Source organism: Malaclemys terrapin, chromosome 5 (assembly GCF_027887155.1).
Source record: "Malaclemys terrapin pileata isolate rMalTer1 chromosome 5, rMalTer1.hap1, whole genome shotgun sequence".
NCBI classification, from domain to species: domain Eukaryota; kingdom Metazoa; phylum Chordata; order Testudines; family Emydidae; genus Malaclemys; species Malaclemys terrapin.
The window spans coordinates 127,441,557-127,454,876 of NC_071509.1; the positions used below are offsets into that span (position 1 = coordinate 127,441,557).

Sequence of the window (13,320 nt, forward strand, 5' to 3'; positions counted from 1 at the left end):
AAGATGCAATAAGTGACAGCAATAAATAATGGGGCATGGAGGGAAGAGAAGGAATTACCTAAGTTACTTACTGTGCTATTGCATCTTCTGCAATTAAATGCAAGGTGGAATGTTCAAAAGCACTTAGCACTGGCCTACCTCTGCTCCCATGGCATCTCATGCGAGTTTTACCAGGAGCAGGGTTAAGTGCTTTTAGAAATCCCACCCACTAGATTTGTGCTGTGTGGGTTTTTAACTGTGCGTCTGGCATTTTATTTCCTTTTTCAGCACTTGTCGTTGCCGTTCTCCGCTTTATACAGCTGAAGCCAAAGGTGCTAAACCCCTGGCTGAATGTCATCGGACTGATTGCGTTATGCTTGACTTCGTTTGGAATGACCTTACTTGGCAACTTTCAGGTACCCCACTCCCACTTCCCCCTCCCTCTAGCTTATTGGTAACTAACATGTCATTCTTTTCTGGATTTCCATGGGCATGTCATGAGAGTTGCATCCATTATCTATCAGCCCTACCTGCTGTGAGAAACGGATCTCTCTGCTCCTGGAGCTGCCCATGGCAGGAGTACAGCTGCTAGCATGGCTGACCACGCTTTCGTCCTCCTCATACCCTCCTGCCCACTACCTGGGCCTGCTACTGCCTCTTAAATTGCTTCCCTGGTGGCAAAGGGAAGGTGGCAACTGCCATTAGTAGCACTGATGATTGATTATTCCTAATAACATTTAAAATTTGAATCTGTGACACCTGGTGTTCTATCTCCTGGCACCCAACAGCAGCTGGGAGCCTGCCTTACCCCTGGGCAGGCACTGGGCTTGACAGACAAGTGCCTAGACGTGGGGACTGCACTGGAGGGTGGCCAGCCCTGGGAGCTTGCACACACTTCTAAGTTAACAGCAGGCAGGGCTGCCAACGCAGGGCCTTGTCAACTGTCTGAAATGGGCCATCTTGATTATCACTACAAAAGTTTTTTTTCTCCTGCTGATAATAGCTCATTTTAAGTCATTAGCCTCTTAGAGTTGGTGTGGCAACTTCCACCTTTTCATGTTCTCTGTATTTATATATATCTCCTCACTATATGTTCCATTCAATGCATCTGATGAAGTAGGCTGTAGCCCACGAAAGCTTATGCTCAAATAAATTTGTTAGTCTCTAAGGTGCCACAAGTACTCCTGTTCTTTTTGCGGATACAAACTAACACGGCTGCTACTCTGAAACCTATGATTAGAATGTATGTCGGTGTTTTACCTCCTGCCTATCCTTAGACTGGCCACAAGAGGGACTTTATATATAAACACTGAAGAGATTTCCTGCAGTGAGTCATTGCCCGGGCTGTAGTTCTTTCAATTCTGAGTCTGTTCTGCCTGTGTTATTGTTACAAACAGGCTGTCAGCTGTCATTTTGAGACACCACAAGCTTGCTCTAGAGTGGGAATGTGTCCACTGTACTCATATGTCTGCTTGTCTCTTAAGTAAACATGAAATCTTAGGGGGAAGTTTTCAAAAGTATTTAATGTCAATGGAGGTTGTGTTCCTAAATCCTCTTTGAAAATCTCCCCCTATGGGATTGCTAGCAATGTAGCTCTGACTGGTAACTGCTGCTCAAGTATGAGAAATTATGCTGGGCCAAATTCTCTGCAGGCATAGCTCTATAGAAGTCAGTGGTATCATGACAGCAGAGAATTTGGCCCATTAGTTTTATTGAAGTGGAAGAATATGTCGGTTTTCTTAAAAAAAAAAAAAAAAAAAAAAAATTGAAACAAGCTCAGTGTGTGACCTGTTGGCAGTAATCATGTGTTTGCTTGTAACATGTTCCAGTCTGACTTTTTATTAAGGATGAGCCAATCAGATACTTTAGGCCAGATTCTCAGCTGGTGTTCACCAGTTCGATGTAGCTTCATTGACATCACCGCCCAATTCTCCTGTCTAGCAGCTTGCGGCCTTGGTTTTGCCTGTGAACCCCCAAGTTGTAAGAGGTAGCCCGATGCTTGTCCAGCTGTGTGAAGGGGAAGCTGCGAGAGGTGGACTGGCTTTAGGAAACCAAATCTCAAAGTTCTCCTTCCTTCTTTCCAGTATTTTCCTCTCTAGCGAAGGCTGGTTCTTTAGAGCTGTTACAGTAAATCACTGTAGGCTATATATTCTGGTTTAATAAAGCCACACCTTGCTGGTTAACAGCGCCCTTCTTTGGTCTTGTGCCAAACCACTACCAAGGCGTGTCAATGTTAGACCAGGTACTACGCTTGATCTTAGCTCATAGAGATCCGAGAAGCAATTAGTACATGCCCTTGCTTCCTTATTGCTTAGTGGGAACACCACAAAATGGTTTGCGTTAGTGTGACGTTGTGCAGTCTATATGGTTTTATAAAAATATAAGTGAATATAATGTAACTGGGATATGCTTCATGCAAAAGGTCTCTTGTAAGGTATCATTACAAAGCTCATAATCTACTGAGCGTGATCATCCTATTTGTAGAAATGTAGCACTCTTGTATCTAAAACCAGAAATATAAAACATAACTCTGAGGGCCTATTGTAATTATGTAAAGTGTGGGCCATTAAGGATGGTTTGGAATCTTGATGACTCCCATTATCTGCAGATGGCTGTATTTACCTGTGAGTCTTCCTGTATATGTGTGTGCTGGCAAGTGAGTAATGAAGTCTTGCAGTGACATGTGATCATGTCACCTGAACTGGAATCCATCTTTAACCTGGTGCTTTTCCAGTGAGGGGGGGGGTGGAAACCCAGAGGGACAAAGGGTTCCCGCCTTATGCAAAAGATATATAGAGGGGTGAAAGAGAACACAAAGGAGCAGAGGTAGTTTTTGCACATCGGGTGGCTGCTCCCAAGGGGGTTTCCGTCACAGTTAGTGTCTCTGGACAAGATCTGTTCTCTGGGGGATGTTGAGAGAGAGCTTAACGCACTAAAAGCTACCACAGCAAAGGTAACGTGGTCCCTTGTTGGCTCACACCATCTATCTGTTTTCTATTTCCACCCATTACCATAGTATCTGTATGCCTTCCACATGATAGCAGTAGCCAGATCCATAGTGGACTGCATAGAATCTCTGGCTCTTCTCCCTTTTTGGGGGTAAACACTTTTCTGGGGGTAGGCTTTTTATTATTTTAGATTTTATTAATTCCCCTCCTCCTTTTGTTTGTTTGTTTGTTTTGGTTGCTTAGTGTGTGTTGAGTAAAAGAGGGGTCAGTGTTAAGATTGTCATTATTATGGTGGAAAGGATTTCTCAAAGAGGAAGGTTTCACAGCTTTTCCTAGAGGTGGTCAGAATCAGGAATTGCCTGGCCGTCTCTGGAGGATTGTTCCATAGCCAGATCCATTTGACAGAGAGTGACTTGTCTCTCCCATGCTTCATCCTGGGCTTTATGATCTGGGTTGTCCCAGAGAAGCTCAGAGATGACGGTGGTTCACAGATGGAAATTCGGTCTCTAATGTAACTCTGGGGCTTGATCCATTAATTGCTTTGGAAATTAGGACCAAAGCCTTAAGCTGGCATGGGAAGCTGACTGGAGCCAGTGGAGGGACTTGAGCAGAGGGCTGATGTGCTCACAGTGGCGTGAGCCATGGAGAAGTTGGGCAGTTACATCCTGAACCAGCTGGGGCCTGGGCATTATCTTCCCATCCAGCTCCAGGTCCAGTGAGTTACAGTGATCCAGGCTGGAGAGAACAAATGCATGGATCCCTGTGGCCAGGTCTCTGTCTGGCAGGAAGGGATGAGGTTTCCTTGCAAGCTGGAGGTGAAAACAGGCATTTCTAGAAACTGAGGCTACCTGGTAATCCAGGCTTATGGAGGAGTCAAACAGGACAATGGGGACTGTGTACCTTCAGTGGAAGGTGGAGACAATGTCTAGGCCAGCTCTTCTAAGCATTTCCCCTTTCAAACCACTATCACTTCAGCTTGAGACAGGCGGTCTTCATCCAAGAGCTAATTTCTTGTTGATTTTTCTGACATTTTAGTAATGGCTGGGTTGTGTCAGCTGAGAATGAATATAGATATAGATAGAGGGAGGGAGGGGAGGAGGCTGTGCAGCCATGAAAGGGACGTGTGTACTATGGAAATGGTCCCATATAATGTAGAAGGCAGTGCTGAGGGCAGATAAGAGAGGTCTGAGGCCAGGCCATGGATTCACCATTGCACATGGATCTTGTACCACGTGCAACCAGCGCAGAGAGGCTGTTGCTGCTATTCCAGGTCATAGGCTGGTGTAACGACTCTCAGACTTTGAGGCCAGAAGGGACCATCATGATCATGTAGTCAGGCCTCCTGCACATCGCAGGCCACAGAACCTCACCCTCCCACGCCTGTAGTAGACCCCTAGCCTCTGGTTGAGTTACTGAAGTCCTCACATCATGATTTAAAGACTTCAAGTTACAGAGAATCCACCATGTATCATAGTTTAAACCTGCAAGTGACCCGTGCCCCACGCTGCAGAGGAAGGTGAAACCCTTCCATGGTCTCTGCTAATCTGACCTAGAGGGAAATTCCTTCCCGACCCCAAATATGGCGATCAGTTAGACCCTGAGCACATGGGCAAGACCCACCAGCCAGACACCTGGGAAAGAATTCTCTGTAGTAACTCAAAGCCCTCCGCATCGAGTGTCCCATCTCCGGCCATTGGAAATATTTGTTACTAGCAGATGCCATTGTAGGCAGTCTCATCATACCATCCCCTCTATACCCTTAGCAAGCTCAGTCTTGAAACCAGTTAGGTTATTTTGCCCCTCGTCTTCCCTTGGAAGGCCATTCCAAAACTTCATTCCTTCATCTAATTTCAAGTCTAAACTCGTTGCTGGCTGAGTGGCAGCCCCACTCCCTGCCCCTGGGCTAGGGGTGGATGGATGGCTTTCAGCTCCCTGCACTCCACCTACATAGAGCCCTGTAATACTCAGGCGTTTTGTGAGTGGAGTGAATTTCTCTAGCTGTGTCAAGGACAAGCTGGAAAACTGAAAGACAAGACCAAGTGAATCTATTATTTATACCTGCTTCCAAAGTGTGCAAGGTGCTTAAACAAAGGGTCTGCCCCTGCCTTTTTGAACAAAAGCCACAAGGCTGTCTGTATCATTTGCCCTCAGAGTCTGAATCAGACAGGGTCATGGTCCCAAATCACTTCCGGTGAGCCTCCATTGACTTCACTGACAAAGGGTGCATTTGACTTGCTCTCATCATGGTGAAGTAGCAGCAGACACTCCCAACAGGGTTGCTTTTTTCTAGGTGAATTCTTATTTATAGATAAAATCTGAGATTTTCAAAGCTTCCCAGACAAATTGGACACACCTCTCCTTTTGATTGGAATGGGAATTGTGTGTCCAAATCCCTTAGGTGGCTTTGAGAATCTCACCCAAAAAGCTTCCCTTTGTCAGAGTCCAAGCCAGGCTTGTGATGCCCTTGTCTTGCTTGTTACTTCCCAGGTGACAGCCTCCCCTAAATTAAGTCACTGTGACTGGATAGCTAGTATGTAACTACAGTCCCAGTCCTGCAAGCTCAGACCAAGAGGATGCCTGTGTCCTAATGGAACTCCTTTGAAGTCAGTGGGGCTCCACCTGCATGGAGCTCATTCATTGCAGGACTATGAGCGTCAGTGTTCATGTCCAGTGACCAAGGCCCAAAGAATTGTCCCAGCATGCACTGGCCACGGTGGAGAACCAGCAAAGGATTTTCTGCAGGAAAAATCCCTTGATGGTTTTTTCCGGCGGCCTTGCCAGAGAGCTGGCGGGGATGTTTGCAGGACATCACTTGGTCCACTGCTCTTTGGTTTGGGAGGAAATTCTGCTTGCAGCAGCAGGTAGGTTATAAACAGCTGGCCCTCCCATACGCCTATGTTGTTTTATGTTGCAACTGGGGTAGGAAAGCAGCATTGGCTGTGTATTTTGCAACAGATGATTCTTCTTTAATATTACACCCCTTCTTACCGAAAGTAGGATCACACTGAGGAATTGTATAGATGTTTTTTTTCTTTGGGATGTATCAAAGCAATCACAAGTTCCTTTTTCTTTGTAGCTCTCCAGCGATGAAGAAATCCATAATGTCGGCACCTCCCTGACGTTCGGTTTTGGGACCCTGGCCTGCTGGATTCAGGCTGCCTTGACACTCAAAATAAACCTAAAGAATGAAGGAAGAAAAGCTGGGATTCCAAGAGTCGTCTTGTCAGCCACTATAACCCTGTGTGTGGTCCTTTGTATCCTTTTGCCTTGCTTGCTGGACCTGCAGGCACCTAGAATAACACGTCTGCTTATCATGGAAGGAGGGGATTTAAAAAGTAATGTATGGTATAAAACTGCTTCCCCCCTTTATAGCATTGTCTGTTCTAGGAGCTCAAAACATTTATGGCCACTAATTAATTTAGCCTCACGTTTACCCCCTGAGGTAGGTTAATATTGTTATCCCTGTTTTACAGGCGAGGGTGGGATAGCTCAGTGGTTTGAGCATTGGCTTGCTAAACCCAGGGTTGTGAATTCAATCCTCAAGGGGGCCATTTAGGGAACTAGGGTAAAAAATCTGTATGGGGCTTGGTCCTGTTTTGAGCAGGGGGTTGGTCTAGGTGACCTCCTGAGGTCCCTCCCAACCCTGCTATTCTATGACACGGAGAGATGGTAACCTGTCCTAGGTCATTTGCACAGGAGCACTATGTGGCAGGAGCAGATTCTAATGGCCTGTTTTGTGATAAATCCAATCCTGAGCATGAAGCTATGTGGGAGGCTGTTCGTTTTTTTAGCTATCAATGTGTGTGATCCTTTCTTCTCAGGGTGCAGGTTAAACAACAATCTTCTAGAAAAGGTAGGTGGATAAGTGGGTCCTGTAACAGAGTCAGAGGTCACATCTACACTGCGTTGAGGGACCCGGTTACAGCGTGGAGGTCCCCCAGTTTAGCCAGGTCTCGGACTGCAGGAAGGAGCTGAATCTTGTTTTAACCATGTTCCAGCCCTGTGAAGTCCAAGTGTTTTAACCATGTTAGGGAAGTTTGTGTTGGAACTGGGTCCCCAGCATGGTAGTTTTAATATCGTAGATAAGACAAAAGAGTAACAGTGGAGTGTGAGGTCAGTGTTTGTTAAATGCCAGCAGCGTGCTCGGCATAGGGTGATCAGACGATATTTAGGCGTTTGTCCCGCGTCCCGACTGATCTTTGGTCGGGACGCAATTTGTCCCAATATTTCACTCTGCCGGCAGCACTGTTTTTTGTTTGTTGTTTTTTGCTCCGCTGGCGGACTCTCCCCTTCCCCCCGACCCATGTGTCTCGATATTTTCTTCCTCTCATCTGGTCACCCTAGCTCGGCACAGCATGAGATCCAGACAAAGATGCAGTCCCTGACCCACGGAGTTGAGTCCAAGTAGGCAGACAACGCAAAAAGCCTTAGGAAACTCGGAGGAAGGTTTGATCTCAGACTATGTTGTTTCTTCTTCAGTATAATGGGCAAGTGATGGTCTTTTTACTGGTGTAGGTCAGTGTTTCCAGGCTTCCCCAAAATGGTTGGTTTTGCAGAGGATCTGGAAAGGGTGGTAGGAGAAATAAGTGGGTTTAGTCTTAGCCCAGAATGGGACTGATCCTGTTCTCGTTGAGAGGCAGCATGGTCTGTGGCTAGGGTACTCAACTGGGACCCAAAAGTGGGTTCTGTTCCCAGCTCTGCCACTGAGTGGCTGTTTGGCCTTGAGCAAGTGACTTTACCTCTCTGCAGGGCCGACGAGGGGGGGGGAAGCTGGTACAAATTACCGGGGTCCGGCGGTCCGGAAGGGGGCCCAGGGCCCGACTATGTTGCATATGTTTTTGTCTTTCTCGGTAGTATCATTATTTGTCGATTGTTTTCCGAGTATTTCCGACTCTATACGAACATTCGCTTCTGCGCTTTGACAGTATGACACTGCAGTCTCATGATGGGGTGGGGGGGCGAAATTTTTTTTCACCGGGGCCTGAACCCGCTCTCGGCGGCCCTGCCTCTCTGTGCCCTTTTCATCATTGGGATGATACTTCCCCTTCTTTGTCAAATGCTTTAAGATGTACAGGTGAACGGTGCAGTGCAAGAGCTAAGCACAGTTTTAGTGGAAATAGAAGCATGTTCATTATCCACATGAAAGTGTTGCCACATGTAACAGGCTTGCAAATGTCCCTGGTTCGTCCAGTTTCCTGCTGAACTAGATAGTTGACATTCACCCTGTCCCTGATTCTCTATTAAATACCTTTTTTAATTGCACATTGGTTGCCACTATCCAGTGGATTATATTTCAGTGTAAAAGGAAGGCAAGATTTTATCACCTCGCGCATTTGAAAAACAACCCAGAGCTGCTCTACCTGCTCTCATCCAGGACTAAGGCTGCTCCGACATGTTCTCCTTGACGGCTCTTCTCCAGACTTCATCCTGATGGCACAGGGGATCCATATGCATGCAGCCAGGATCCAGTGGGGCTTGGTGATGTGCTTCCTCTGCTACTTCGGCACCTTTGCCGTGGAGTTCAGACACTACAGATTTGAGATCGTTTGCTCCGAGTACCAGGAAAACTTTCTGAGCTTTTCCGAAAGCCCGTCTGAAGCCTCCGAGTATCAAACAGATCAGGTGTAGTCCTGCCCTCGTTACATGGCAGGTGGGCTGGTGTTGTCACGAGATTTAACCCATGACCTCATTACATTTTTTTTGACAAGTTCATTTTCCATGTACAGTCACAGACGTATTGCCAAAGGGCTCTGAGGGCAGGTGTTTAAGAGCAGAGCAAAAACCAAGGACCTATCTGATCAAATCTGAAAACACCAATGTGTGTGTAAAGAAAGGCCGACTGCTAAGTTTGTACTAGAGAGGTCTCTCTCCTCAACCCCTGTCCCATTCATCTTAGAAATATCCTAATCCTCACAAGGCCACTGTCAGGTAGGTCGTATTATCCCCATTATACAGCGGGGGAGACGACTTCTCCAGGGTGACAGGTCAGTCAGGGTTAGTACTCAGGCTCCTACTCCTGCAATCAGACCACTAGACTGCACTTGTCTCAGGTTTCAATTGGTTTTTATTGCCTTGTTGTTGGACAGGGGTAACTTGATTGTGAAGTGAGGAAGAATTACCAGCTGGTTTCATGGCAGCTGGACTTGGAATCAGTTAGTGGAAGAAGAGAGCACAAACATACTGGCCCTTGCTTAAGGATAAGCACTTCTTCCCGTTTGGAAAGCAGGTAAAGGTGAGGCCTGGCTTGGGAAAAACTAGACAACTGAAAAGGCGGTGAAACAGACAGTGGTGGTCAGCAGATGCCCACCTTGTTGTGGTACCGAGGCCGCCCACCTGCACCAAAGCGAAAATAGAAAACGCATCCCAACGCAGCGTGGGTGGGGCTGGGCTACATCTCAGTGTGGTATGGTCTGAGCAGCTGTGACCACGGGAACAAACAGCACTGGGTTAAAATGTGAACGTTTCTTCTGCCCAACGGGGACCAAGAGGGTGTTTTTTTTATTTGTAGTGCTTCCATAAAATACTGTGTATAATATTTAGAAAGCTGCTTTTCTCACCGTTTCTCACGGACAAGGGGAACCTTGTCTGCACTTAGTCTGAGTGAAGACTCTGCTCATGTCTGATCGGAACATCATAAATTCAGGCAGATTTTACTGGCTGTAGGTTTATGTTATTGCTTATGCACTAATGGTGAAATTCACCCTCTGCAGAGGCCTTTGCCTCAGTTTACCTACCTATGTGCCCAATTCAGCAACGGACTCCGATTGGTTGGATCCCTGCAGAGTCCCATTGAAGCCAATGGCAGCTGGAATCCACCTGGGCAGTCTTTGTTGAAGGATCACGGTCATAGGGCTTAAATGTGACTTAAATGGCGGACTGGCCTAGCTCTGGCCCTCTGCATGGGGCTGAATTCACCTTAAAAGTTCAGGATAGTAAAGAAATAGCTACAGGTAGAGATGGCTAGACAAAAACCCCAGCAGAACTCGGAGGAGCTTTCATTCCATTCCTAAAGGGGATGGAGCTAAACTACCGATGATCTTGATTCAATGACTTTTCATAATGTAAAATAAATACAGCTCAAATTATAGAGCAGGTTGAAAAACCAGCATTTCCAAATCAAAACTGTTTGGCTTTGGGGAGTTTAGTTTTTTGAGGAAAAGTATAGATTTTCTGCAGAAAGGACACGGTTGGCGAACAATTTCATTTTGACAAAAACCCAATTTTCCACTGAAATACAGTTTTGATGGAAAAATTTCAACCAGCCCTATGAAATTGATTACTTTGGGGCAGATTCTACACTTGATTACCCTGGTGTAACTCCACTGAATGGAGAGTTTACATCTGGCTGCAGAATTTGGGCCTTTAGTAATTATCTAAGAATAAGAAAAAGTTAGCAGGACACTTTCAGGGAAGGGAACGTGTGGGTGTGTTAGTCATTAAAATGAAATGGTGGTGGGTTTACCACCTGTTAGGGGAAGACTCAAAGTAACAAAGCCAATCCACGTATCTTTTCCTTTTCTTCACTGCCAGGGGAAGGGGAGACTGGTAGGAAGGCACATAAATGGAGAATCTCACACACATGTGCATATTGAGCAGAGAGTAGTAAGTTTTTGTTTAAAAAGTGTTTACTGTAAATAGTCCACTGAGACATTTTTTTAAAATCAAATAATGCTTTTGTTTTATCATTTTATATTTTGAAATTTTATCAAGAAAAAAATGAAGTTTGTGAATTTTTTCCACTGACAATATGCAATCCAAGCTGAATTTCAGGCTTTTGGTGATGTACTGTACATTTCTTAAAGTATTTCTAATAGCACATTTCAGTACAGCTGAACAATAACTAATATACACTGAAACATGACCACTAAATAAACTTCTTTTATGGAAAGAGTGAGTTTTCTTCCCTCCCCCCATATACAGTTTCATTATGACAAATGGAACAAGGTGTGAGCGGATAGTCACTTTGCATCGTGATACAACGGTACACATCAACTTTACCTAAATCCAATGCCCAGTCCGTCATGCAGATATGGCTACAGCAGTAACCGTTGTGAATCTGGTACATTTCTGCAGTGTGCTCAGATCACTTTAACTAAGCAGTGGGCCACAGATGTGTTCAGAGTAGCTGGGTCTCCCTCTCCAGACTGAGCAGCTACTTCCCTAAGGACCTGCCATCCCAGTTTAAAAGGGATGTGCTGTCAAGATGCATTTTATTTTTTGCAAAGACCATCTCTGTGTTACTAGCAACACGGACCTGCCACAGCATTTTATAAATGTTATTTGGGCATTTATAATGTGGATTTAATCTTGGCATTCTAGTTAAGGCCCAGTCCTGCTACTGGATCTATTTGTACAGGCTGGTGCAGAGCCTGTGGAAATCCTCTTACCTGGACATAATGGGCCCTACTTGCCCTACTGAATGCAGGCTCAGGGCCCACGTTTGGGCAGTGGAACAGATGAGCCTGTTTTACTTTCTAGTTCTCAGGCACAGTATTGCCAAATCCACATATTCAAAAATCATGATTATTTTTAAATCTCATTTTTTAAATCTGGGGTTGGATTAGAAGGAGCATTGTAATCTGCACACAAACTCTTCCTAGAGTTACACATGGGAAATACTGGCATGAAAGCTGGGGAAATGCACCTTCTCATCCCGACATGCAACCCTATGATCTTCATTTTCTCTCCCTCACCTAGCTTCTCCTGGCTTCAGTGGCTGTAGTAACAGTCCGAGCAGGGGGATATGTTCACACTTCCCACCTCTGATCATAACCTGACCCTACAAGCTTCCCCTTGGTCTCTTTGCTGATGAACGTATCTCACGGGGAAGGAAAGCTGTGTTCTACATGCACATGAATGCTTATAAGATACCAGGAACTGACCCTTGTCTGGTACATTCTGGGGAAAGAGCAAGTCCACTCCACCTCCAGGTACCTAACCTATTCTTTCCAGGAGCTGCTTTGGCTCAGTGGGGCCCCCTGAGAGGCAGTAGAGAGTGTATAGCTGCTTTCTGTACTTCTCTGGGATGGCAGGTCCTTAGGGCAGAACATGGCACCTTTTCCCTTCCCTGCAGGGGGCACGTCCTGGTAGAATCAAATGCCCCCACCACTGGGAAGTATCTAAACCTCCTCCATTGCCATGGCTGGCAGCCCACACACAGGCTAGGTGGAGACCTGTTCTTTGATCCCAGACAGGCAGAAAGGATGCTGGCCAATGTGGAATCTGTGCGTTATACAGATTCGCTATGAAAAAATTCCTTCCTGCCTGTTCTGCTCATGAATTTGGATGCACGGGCTGGTAGGATGACATGGGCAGAAGTAAGAATTTCTGGCTCCTCTAAGCCTGTGTTTCTGTAGTTTTCTCATACAGTGTTTAAGTAGATAAAGTTGTAAAACTTGACATGTTTCAGATCATTAGCTAAAAAAAAACGTAAACAGTCCAGTTGTGCCGGTAAAACATGCACAGTGAGGGACAAAGACAAGCACATGCCCAAATATGCAGTAGCATCCATTGCTACCGTTTCTGCACAAGCAAGAGAGGCTGGGGTTTGGGTACATTTTACTGGGAATGCTTGATGTTCCTTGAGGTAAAGGATCCCCTGTAGGCCATTCTCCACTGCCTCACACTTTAAGCTATTTTACACCCATTCTTCACAGCTGTAGACACTACCATTCTGATTGGATAGTGCTTTATACCCACAGGTGCAAGGGACTTATAACAAGTGAAAGGTAGTGATGAATTAGACCCTTAGGCACTGTGCTCCACCTGTGGTGATTGCTGTTAACAAGTAGCCTACTTGCTGCTCCTGCTGTACCCCATACAGAACTCCTACTGAAAGCAAAGGAAGGTTTTGAGTGTAACACACTAATTCCTCTCCAAGAGAAGGCTCACATAGCCTGCAAGAAACAATGGGGAAGGGTGTAGCAGCACTGAAGGAAAGAGCTAGAAGGTTACAGGTAAGAAAACCCTTCCACCAATGCTGGAGGCTGGCCGCTGGTGGGATAATGCAAATGCCAAAATTTTAGGCAGACGACAATTGTACTTTTATTTACCACATAGTATAAAGTGGCATAGGTTAAGTGGTGCTGTTACATGGTTTGTATTTTTGTAATCATTCATTGATATCAAATGCAGTAGGTAGTGCCAAAGCCATGAACTGTCTTTTATAATGTCTAGTTAATAGCTGAGCTGAGTTACAAGTTGGTGAAACCTTTTCTTGGCTGCTTAAGGAAAATTTCAGGGCTTATTGCTAAGAATGCTACATTTCTGAAATAAATAGAAATCTGGCTTTAGCATGCAGCAGGTCCTGGAGCGCATAGCCCAATATCACAAGTAGGTTTACATTTAACTTGGCCTCCTCTGTGGCAGATCTAAGCTGCAGCATCCAAACTTC

The 13,320-nt window shown here is 45.6% G+C and overlaps 1 protein-coding gene across 7 annotated transcripts in view; it reads left to right on the forward strand.

Annotated features, from left to right (window-relative positions):
- The window catches only part of TMEM150C (transmembrane protein 150C), a 37,243-nt gene extending 26,428 nt beyond the window's left edge, over positions 1-10,815 (forward strand). For all 7 annotated transcript variants that reach the window (XM_054030027.1, XM_054030029.1, XM_054030031.1 and 4 more), the window contains 3 exons: positions 268-395; positions 6,004-6,181; positions 8,347-10,815. In XM_054030027.1, coding sequence (XP_053886002.1) covers positions 268-395; positions 6,004-6,181; positions 8,347-8,555 — 515 coding nt within the window. In that variant the 3' untranslated portion in view covers positions 8,556-10,815. The remainder of the gene's footprint in view (positions 1-267; positions 396-6,003; positions 6,182-8,346) is intronic.
- The last annotated feature ends 2,505 nt before the right edge of the window (positions 10,816-13,320 follow it).